This window comes from Acanthochromis polyacanthus, chromosome 1 (genome assembly GCF_021347895.1).
Source record: "Acanthochromis polyacanthus isolate Apoly-LR-REF ecotype Palm Island chromosome 1, KAUST_Apoly_ChrSc, whole genome shotgun sequence".
Taxonomy (NCBI): Eukaryota; Metazoa; Chordata; class Actinopteri; family Pomacentridae; genus Acanthochromis; species Acanthochromis polyacanthus.
Window position 1 is genome coordinate 15,512,410 of NC_067113.1, and position 11,030 is coordinate 15,523,439.

At 38.0% G+C, this 11,030-nt stretch overlaps 1 protein-coding gene across 1 annotated transcript in view; it reads left to right on the forward strand.

Annotated features, from left to right (window-relative positions):
- The window catches only part of dlgap2a (discs, large (Drosophila) homolog-associated protein 2a), a 212,484-nt gene extending 205,796 nt beyond the window's left edge, over positions 1-6,688 (forward strand). Inside the window, 2 exon segments of the mRNA XM_051945125.1 lie at positions 995-1,147; positions 1,320-6,688. Of these exon segments, the coding sequence (XP_051801085.1) occupies positions 995-1,147; positions 1,320-1,526 (360 nt within the window). The 3' untranslated portion in view covers positions 1,527-6,688.
- Positions 6,689-11,030: the final 4,342 nt, after the last annotated feature.

An 11,030-nucleotide genomic window follows, 5' to 3' on the forward strand; every position in this document is an offset into this window, starting at 1 on the left:
ATGAAGTTTAGTGATAGGAAGATGTTGAGAAATTCTAATTAAAACTTTTCACTGGGTTTTTTTTTGTCATGAAAGTATAATATTCATTGAAATAAAATCTGTAATGAACTGAAGATTAATAATATGTGCATATTTAGTTCAAGATATTTCCCACAAATCAGCAGTATTTCACAATGTTGCAGCCACGCACAGTAAAACAAAGAAAAAAGTACAATTAATGATATTTTAATATGAAACATTAATGGGTGTGGTGTTGTTATCTTAGAACAAATGTGAATCACACCGGTTGTTTTCTGCATTAATTTAAAATCACTTAGTGAAAATTGGCCACAGATCAAAGAACAAATGTTTTCTCTAATGTTGTTTCCTCTCAAACATGAAACTGTTTTCCTGTGCTTTAGTCTTATAGCTAGCTAACAGCTCCAGTATTTTTCTTCTGTTCATATGTACATAAATCTGATGGCCATCAGTGTTGTTTTCATTGCTATAAATACACATAAATATATCAGTTGGAACGGGATGATGATGTAATGTGAGAAAAACACAAACAGAAAGTGGCAAATTCATACATTATGCAGGATCTCATGACTCATTAAAACCTGCAGCAAACTATGAGCCAGTTACTGAGACAATGAAGCGCCTCTCAATCTGATGTTCCTTTCATTTGATGACTGGAGTGATGAATAGGACTGAACTGACAAAGGCAGTTTATTATTTAAGACCTCATTCATGAAAATATGACAGGACTGGTCTCCATCACAAGTTGTTAGCCCTCATTTTTCAACAAAAGCTCTCAAACCGGTGTTCAGGCCTGTTTTGATGAGTCTGATAAGGACATCTAGTGGACCTCGACTGAAGTGCAGCAAGCAGTGCCTGCATGACATGGGCTTGTGCTTACTTTTTGGACTTCCCTGTCTGGCTCACTACTTTCTGTAGATATATTGATCGAGTTAATAATCTTTGTTGTGATTCGTCTTGCCCGTTCTTCCCGTAGGACCCCAGCGCCATGCCACGACCCACCTCTCAGGACCTGGCTGGGTTCTGGGACCTGCTGCAGCTCTCCATCGACGACGTCACCATGAAGTTTGACCAGCTGCAGCAGATCAAGAACAACAACTGGAGGGCCGTGGATAGTCCAGAAAAGAAGGTGAGGAGTCTCAGACACAAGACGTTTAATGTATTATAGCTGCATGTTTTTATGTTGCATGATTTTGTATCAAAAATCTGAAAAACTACAACTGGCATTCCTTAAAAGTAAGAGACACATTGTCTAAAGGAGTGTACGATGCACTACTCAATACTCTCTCTTCCTCCCAAAGCCACCAGCTCCCATACCAAAGAAGACAGTTCGACAGAAGAGTGCAGTAACAAGGGAGAAATCCCTGGACCTCCCAGACAGGCACCGGCAGGAGGCCCGTCGACGGCTCATGGCAGCCAAGCGAGCAGCCTCCTTCCGGCAGAACTCAGCCTCAGAGCGAGCGGACAGCATTGAGATCTATATTCCAGAGGCTCAGACTAGACTTTGAGAAGATAGGGTCAGGGGCCGACGTGTCTCCCTGCTCCCGCGTTCTAACAACTTTAAAACTAGCCTTTTTTCTAGACTGCTACTCTCTCTACTCTTCCTTTATCCATCCGTTGTCTGATCTCAATAGCCATCCTCAGTGCCCATCGCCAACACCATCGGACTGTAGGATGTGCCAAGGCTCCTCTCCCATTGCCAGAATAAGTGTTAGCAAAAACGTATGTCTGACGTGGGTCATTTGGGTTTTTCCTTGGTTCGCTGGTGATCAGGATACCCAGCCTACAAGCTCTCTCATCGGGCATCCTGGATGGGTGCGTCTGTAGTTTTTCAGCATTTGCAAAGTGCCATTTAAAAAGTGCAGCTTTGAAAACCTACCAGCAACCAGGCCTTTGAGCTAAAAAAAAAAAAAAAAAAGAGTAAATGAGAGAAAATCTATTTATTTCAAGTTGTTCAAAAATGATCAAACCCTTCAGTATTTTTTCAATAATTTAAGATCACGTTATGTTTGTTTCTATGCTCTTTTTGGCTTTTTTGGGGGGAGGGGGGGATGTATTAATTACAAACTAAATATCACTAAATTATTGTAAGTTCAAATCTCTGAAAAGTGCCAATGCTTGAAATACCTCAACTCTGTGCATGTGGCACTGGTCACCCATCCAAGGTTATTCAGGCAGCCCTTAATAAGCTGGTCAGTGTTGGAAAAAATGCAGCTTTCTACCCAATCTGGTTGTAGTCAAACATCCCTCATGGTCTGGATTGGTGGAAGAATGATATCTGTCAGCTCATCAACATGCACATTTCACAACAACTTTCCTATATATCTCATGTTGCCAACTTTCAGATATTGACATTTACTTGAAGCTGAAAACATGCAAGTCTTGTGCCAACATTTTCATTATGTCAATGCAGTAGAAAAAAAAATAACTAGGAAGGTTTGTGTAACTCCTTAGATGAAAATGTGTAGACAAATGCACTTATGCACTTATTACAATTCTCTCTATTTCCAAGGGAAATGTACATACCCAAGTTCACAATAGTACTGTTGTATTTTGAATTGTGAGTGGGAAGAATATTCATCATGTTTTTGTTTTTTTTTTCCTTCATGTCTGCTGCTTGTCTACCCTCTCTGTTGATTTTTTTTTGACAAATCTGGATTTGGTGCACACATGCAGCGGCTCGATCGCACACATGGAACCACACAGCTGGGTTTTCATCTGATGTACTTTTCTCAGGCCCTTTCAAGTAGCGCTCTCAGCCACAGTTAATGAGGAGCGATAGGAGAGGGAAAGAAGGGTCGAAGCATAAACAAAATATCTGCATTCTAGCCTCTTTAATCCCAGAAATGCTTCATCGGTCTCACATTTCTTGAAAAGTTCTGTGTTGTCGAAAGCCTCCCTAAGCAATATCGTAACTGTCTCCCTCCAGGAAATGATGGGAAATAATGAAACGAAAGTGGGGCAAAGGCATTCCAGAGGGATCCAAGCAGCAAGTCTCACACAGCTGAAACTTTGCAAGCAAGCATCCTGCTTAAAGGAAATACACGACGAATGGGGATATTAAGCGCCTGTAGCTATATGGACCGTGTGTGATATACTGTGAAACATGACGTAGTTAGATTAGATTTTATATCACAATTGAGATGCACTGAAGAGTTTGGTCGCACCAGCTCTCTGTAAACTTCATCCAGTTTGTGTCAGTGGAGATTTAAATGGGTTGACCGCACAAACAAATTCTAGAGATTAATTGCTCTGAAATATTTATACGTGCCATGTGCTTGGGGACTAAACAAACTGACGAAATGTTAGTTTGCTAGAGTTGTCAATGTGAATGTGGTTGACAATCTGAGTTGACACTTGATAGAATTGTATTTTAATGATAATCTAACCTGTATAGATTCTTAAATCATATTTAAACACATCAAATGACACATCGGTGTGCTACTAACGTGTTGTCTACGTTAAAATGGCATAATCGGACTTTACAACTCTTTCTAAACTGCATACATACTCATATTTCTGATCAAAATAGTGAAACAAACAGAACTTAAGTTAAAAATAGCTGCAGCAGCCCAATCCTGGTCTGTGCTATGAAAACTTAAAACCTGTTCTAGCAGTATTATCCATCAAGTTAAATGAACTCTGAGCAAATGGAAAACGTTTGCTGCTTTATTATGAAATGTTAGTACCAGTAACTTGGACGTGAGTCTCCACTGTGTTGCCAACGCTACATCAGAATCCCTGACCTACAGACTGAAGCCTATTAGTAAAATGTTGGATAATCAACCAACTAAATGGTGCTGCTTTTCATTTAATCAGCACACAACTAGAAAAACAATCAGTTCAAACATAATGTGCTGTGCGCTGTTCGGTACAACACTTAAAAATCTATTTTTCTGACTTTGAGATTTTTGGTTGAGTAATAGTGCCAGAGTGCCTGGCTTCATTATGGGTCGCAGCAGGACCAGGGAGATTCATTACATACTAGCAAAGTAGAGTTCTCTGGAATTGAATATTTTGTGTGTGTGTGTGTGTTTTGTCAATATGTGTGTGTGCATCTTGCTTTTGTAGCACACTGCTGACCTATTCAGAACAGAGAGGGTGAATCTGGGGTCGGTGTGCGTTCTGAGTCGGCTTGATTTCCCTATTATTACCCAACTGTGGCCTGACTTGCATCTATCCCCAACACAAACACACAGATACACAATGTCCATGTGCCATCACCACTCCAAATCATATTTTCGATGCAATATAGTAGGGTAGTAATTATTTATTTGGGATACAATTGAATTTTTGATCAAATGTAGTTCTTTTTTTTGCATCCTTGCTGTATTCACATGCAGAGTCCTTGAAGACACAAAGCGTATCTCTGAGCCCATTGTGACTCCAAGTATAGATGTGTTTTACTCTGATTTGTTTCCAGCCAACCTTCTGTGACACATTGTTTCATTGCCAAAATTCTTGTAGCAGAGCTCAGACAAAAGCTAAAATATTTTTTTCAGTCCAACAAATCACCAGGTGACCCGTGGAGTAACGATGTTTCACACATGCAGTGCCATTTTTCAATTATGGATTTGTCTTTTAATAGCCCGTGGCTGAGTGTTAGACTACATATTTTAAAAGGAGCACACATACATACACCCATCTTTAATTCTGCTGGTTTTTCATTGCAGAGGCAGGGACCTTTAACAGTCTGACAGTGGGTTTCTGGAAAGTGTCTGGGCGTGTGATGCCAGGCAGTTGGCAGAGCCGAGACGTTCCCCTGCTGTTGCCACAGTGGCAGGCAGACGGGAGAGAGACAGACTCAGTCTGACATATGCTGGCTTAGAGGAGACGAGAGCTCCGCTCTGAGCCCCAAACTGCTGGTGCTGTATGCTGTTGTGTCGCTGGAAGGCTGTTCTGTGAGGATCGCTGGGCGCTGTGCTGGGTAATTTTCAGCCTGCCTTTGACTAAGCAAAGCAGCTTATGTAAGATTTTGGGTCCTTGGTGAGATCAAGCAAACAGCCTCCAAGGCCCTTCAAAGCTAGTGTTGATAAATGTATTGCTGAATAGTGGCCTATACTGTAGAACTTAAGCATCAGCACTACATGTATTTACCTCTGTCAATCTCTGCTGGGCTCGTTTCATTGAAGGCTGTCGCTGAAACATCAGAGGAGTGTTTCTCTGATGCAAATTGAGCAGGGCTGTGGAAACATGCATCGTATCCACCACACGGGTTCACTTTAAAGCATATCTTTTGCTCCTCCAAGACGCATTTGCATAATGAGACCATTTTTCTAGTCAGATCATGAATGCGCAAATTCATACTGTAAAGTGAGATCCAAAACGTCACCTGGGGTGGTAGGAAAGCTTGATAAAGATCTTTGCAAAAGAGACACAAGCGGTAGTAGATTTATAGCCAGCGGAAGAGTTAAGAACTGGGTTTGCAGAAATCACCATTCCCCATCTGGCATTTTCTAAGCCCTGAACAAAACCTCTCTGCTGTAATGGCTGGGGTCACATTTGTCTCCGACTGAAAATCACTTTCAGTCTGTAAGAAGTTTTTTTTCTTCCTTCCCTTCCACTCATTTTTGTCCAAATAGGTGCAGTTAGATGCTCCAAGGCCTTCTTTTATGAAGTCATCTTGTATTTCCTTAAAGCTTATGTTAGTGGGTATTCTATGCTGGATCCCTCTGGTTGACTCACGTTGGAGGGATACTAAACTTGAGAAAGCAGTGTTTAAGTGACCCACCAAAAACTTGTGAAAACCCCAAGGACAAAAAATTATGTCATATTTAATCCCACAAGGGTAACTAACTACAAGTGCCATCTTTCTGACTTATCCAGCATACTGTAAAACCATCACTATCACAGCCACATATCCTTCATCAGCTCATTTCTGCCTCCCCTTTTCCAGTTTCCAGTGATGCATTTCAGTCATTTCAGCTCAGCGTTCTGTGTCCTCACTTCTGGTACGACTGTCTATCCGCGTTTAACTCTAGAACCCATGATGTGAAATATTTCAAGGGGACTTTTTCGTAACCATGCCGTGGAAAGAGCATCAGACTCACAGAGATATAGACTGATACAACACTTCCTTGAACTTGGAATGTGAAACAACTCTATAATTACTAGATAAAATGAAAAAGGTAGTTGTTTAGCTAAAACTATTTTCATCTCTTGTATATCATATCTATAGTGAGGATGAATATAATGCCAAATATTCATTATTTGTAAAGAAATATATATATAGATATATAAATATATAATATATGCTTCATTGAAACATGACTATTTTCTGCTCTTGCTCATGTTCTGTTGTCCTTTTTACTTTGTTATGGTTGTTTTATAAGCTGATATGATGGCATGCGAAACACTGATTCTGAATGTAGGCTTATTTATTTGTTTGTTGTTTTTTTTGTTCAGAATTCCGACACGGTCACACTGATATACACTCGTTATGTATTATTTAAGTCGATCACATACGCATTTCTCAGAGTGTGTTATTTCAGTGTAAGTTAGTTACTTTTGTGTTATTTTAGTCGTTTGTAACAACACATGCATTTGCCCCATTCTTTCCTAGCAGAGCTATTGAAAGATTTTGCCTCTTTGAGTAGTTTGATCATTGCTTAGGTCATCCGATGTAAATAATTCTGCAATTAAATTTTTGGAGAAAAAGTTTGGACAAGTTTGCCTGTGTGCTGTCTGTTTACTTCAAAGAAATCTGAATGTCAAAGTAAGAATGCCCTCTCTGCTACTGTGCTTTTTATTGTAAAAATATTCCTATTCATAACATGATAGGTACTGATGTAAAATGCGTTTCAGCTGACAGATGCTAATCTATGTTACATCCACTGGAGCAGGAGTGTCAAACTCATTTTAGTTCAGGAGCCAAATTCAGCCCAATTTGATCTCAACTGGGCCAGAACAATAAAATCACAATATAACAATCTACAAATAACCACAGCTCCAAATCTTTCCTTTGTCATAGTGCAAAAATGTACATTTTGAAAGTTTTCACATTGAAGGAATTATCTTTGTACAAAACATTATGAACAACCTGAAATTTCTCAAGAAAAATAAGTTAAATTTCCGCAACATTATGCCTCAGTTTATCATTTACACATTACAATGTAGAGATCACAGTGTGTCTACAAAGACACAAAACATGTAGTCACAGGTATCTGGAAGTGAATGATACAGTATTTTACTATTTGATAAAAAATTACAGAAGTCAGGAAAAAAGACATAAAGCAACAAAAACGAGACAAAATACTACAAAAGTGAGATGTACAATGACAAAAACAAGACAAAATGACAAAAAATTAGACAAACGACATGACACAAAACAAAAAATCTGACAAAAGATTAGACAAACCTGTTACAAAGTGACAAAAAAATGGACACACGACAAAAACGAGACAAGACAAAGAGTACAGAAAATAACAAAAGCAAAAAAACAAAATGACAAAAAAATACAAACAACACAGGCAAGACAAAAAAAATAACAAAAACGATTCACAAAAGAATGAGTAAAGCAGAACAGAAAATGGCAAAAAAATAAGGCAAAAACCCAAGCAATACTAAAAGGAATCACAAAATGACAAAAACCAGAAACAAAACAACAAAAACATGAGACAAACAACAAAAGTCAGACAAAAAATGGCAAAAGCACGACACAATATTCCAAAAATGAGACACAAAAGAATAATGACAATCTCATATTTTACTTTAAGATTAAAACAATTTGTCATGGTCTAGAAATGATTTTAAATTTACAGTTTTACAAGTTTACAATTATCAGTTATTGTCTTCTCTGTAATTTTTGCACTTTACAAAGTCGTCCTGCGGTCCGCATTGGACCATCTGGTGAGCCAGGTTTGGCCCGCAGGCCGCACATTTGACATCCCTGCACTAGAGAAGGTCATCACAAACAACAGCTATTTGATACATGTCGTAATACAACAGTATTCCCAGTGTCAGGATTTTCACTCATAGGAGGGAAGCTCAATAAATGTATCAGAATGCTCTTGACATTTCATGTATTTTATATCTGTATGCAGCCTGCGAACCCAAAAAAAGCAGTGAGATAAAGATGAAGTGTAGCTCTGAATCATCTGTCAGAGAAATTGGTGCATTTACTTTTCACTGTTCTTGGTTAAGTGTGTTATGAAGGTCACCAGTGACTTAGCATTTATGGCTTAGATAGAATAATATGATAGAACACACTGAATGAAGTGCTTTTCATGGCAAGCAGAAGCAATCAGTGTGCATCAGTTCATCCTTGAATGTGATTCCTTTAAACATAACAAAATAATGACTCCATAAATCACTTTATATCTTATAAAATTCAAATAATATCCAGCTTTTAGGTAGACAGCACAACAAAAGGATTCATATTCTAACATGATAATCATCTGAAAGCAGTCTTACAGCAGACACAGAGCAGAAAACATTACCTGATGGGGGACATTGTTGCAGATGAAGACATGTTGCAGCCTGTAATGCAGGTGCTTGTGAATGTACATGTATCCAGTGATAAATATAATGTACTCCAATCCTAGCATAAAACAGCAGCAGGTTTCATGCCGATTCCAGGGGCAGCATCGTCACTGCTTACGCTTCTAGAATATAATAACCACTACCACATATCAGGACTCGACTTTGCAATACCAGCAAAGGTTGAAGTTATTCAGTTTTATGTTTGGAATTCTGTGGGTTCACCAAGCACTATGTACTGATAAAAATGATAAAGTTGTTTTTTGTGAGATAAAGAGAGGCTGTCTCCCTGCTGAAATTTGCTAAGTCTGCAAAAATGTTCACTTGTGCAAAATTTCAGTGTACATGGTTAAAAAAAAGGAGTAACACACGGAAACTAAAAGAAAACTATTAAAAACACAAATCCTGTGAATTTAGCTGACATACAATAGCTACTACTTCAAGCTGTTTGTTTCAGCTTAACAGGATTGGTTGTATATGTTGTTGTATTGAAAGGGGAAGATTTAAAAAAAAACAGCTGAACAGAACTATCACTCACAAACTTTGGCTAAAGCTGCTGTTGGATCATTTAAAAATGGATAAAGGTTCACTTCCTCATACAATCCTAAATATCTAATGAAAGGTTGACCCCTATTGGACAAAGTCAGAAATGCATGAGTTAAAAAATCAACAGACGCTACAGTCGAACCTCTCAGTACACGTTTCTTATTAGAAATCAGACTTTTATTTCACTTAAATATTAGATTTATTGCTGTGATCTTGATGACAATTTTTATTTCATAGTAATAGACAATAGAACCTTTTGCTTCTCGTTGGTGATTATTTACTATTTGCTCATAAGTTTTTATTCCTTGTGGGGAAGTCACCACATCATTATTTCCATCTAGCAGTAATTGATATTAATGAAACTGAAAGGTGGTATCAATTATTATCCTGGTTACTGCTGTTTTAGGATAAAAAGAGCTGTAGCTGGGATCTCAAATACTTTTCAGAGAAAAGCTGATCACGCAAACATTGCAGGTAGGTTACACATACGCATTTGATTACTGAATGACACCAAAATGTGTGTTATTGGATGGTGTCTTTAAAGGCGGGGAAGCTAAAGTTGTAATTAAAGCAAGAGGATCTACCTGACATGCACCATACAGTTTAAAATATGACAACTACATTATATGTTGTGGCCTTACTTTGCGCTTGCATCAAATATTTGCTATAGATAGATAGATAGATAGATAGATAGATAGATAGATAGATAGATAGATAGATAGATAGATACTTTATTAATCCAGAGGGAAATTCGAACCTGCAACCTGGGCGCTATTAGCACTTAATGTTTACTGTATTGTGCATCCTGTAGCTTTTAAGATAATTTTCATAAAAACGAAAACTCAGCCATGCATCTAACTGATAGCATATTATAGACCAGTGGCATAATTAGTTCTGAGCATCCAAAGTTATAGCTGAGATTTATTCATTTGTTTACTTATTTGTTTATTTTCACAATAGTAAGAATAATTAGAATGATCTCTTCATCTCTTGTTCCCATCATGTGTTAAAATAATATGATAGCCTATAGCTATTCAAAAAATGTTGGGATATTATTATTGAAGTCCAACCTGTTAACTGCACTCTGAACATTTCTCTGTTTTGTTAAATTTTTATGAAGATTTTTCAGTTTCACAGTCTGACAGCAGTACGTCTACAGCAACCACATTATTATGTGTGGATGTGTTCCCATAACTACACAGAGAGCATGAATCAATCAAGTAACTAACAAAATATGACTCCTGAGAGCTGAGTAGCAACGGAGTATGCTGCTACACTTAGATAAGCTGCTATCAGGCCTGAATAGCATTTTCTGTCAGCAGCACAGGCAGCAGAGTTGCTCAGGGAATCCTAAGATTTGTTAGGTTTTCCTTTATATTATTCTTAGGTAATTACTAGGTTGTTCTAGTTAGGCTAATTAATAATTAAGATTAAATCAGCACTAATATTGTGTAAATATTTATTATAGTAAAGCTGAAGCCTATATCATGTTATGTAGGGTTTTATTCCTGATTTTTTTGGAATACTTCAGGTAAATTCAGACCATAACTACCACTGTATGGTCTTAATCTCAGTATTTAAACTTCTCTGGCTGAGATATGGTCACCATAATATAGCATTTATGACAAGAAGTAGCTCCAAGACACAACTTTACATATGATTATTGCTGTTAATCATCATAAATAGGACAAATTCCAAGGCACACAATTTACAAATCACTGCTCTGACCAGCCTGCAAGCACTGTGATGTTAATGAGGAACATGGGTTGAACGTAGAAATAAAAGTAGAATGAGCTCGCTTTGCCTAAAACATTAATTTTGCTCTGAAAATGGTGCCATTATCAGATTAGCATATAAAGCCTGCTGGGCAGCGCTAAACCATCAACTTCTCAACGCCCCCACACTGCCTGTACTGTAAATAGTAGGATAGCCAATAGGATTATGTCTCTCAGCTGTTTTGACCAATAGGATATCCGTGTGTTTAAATG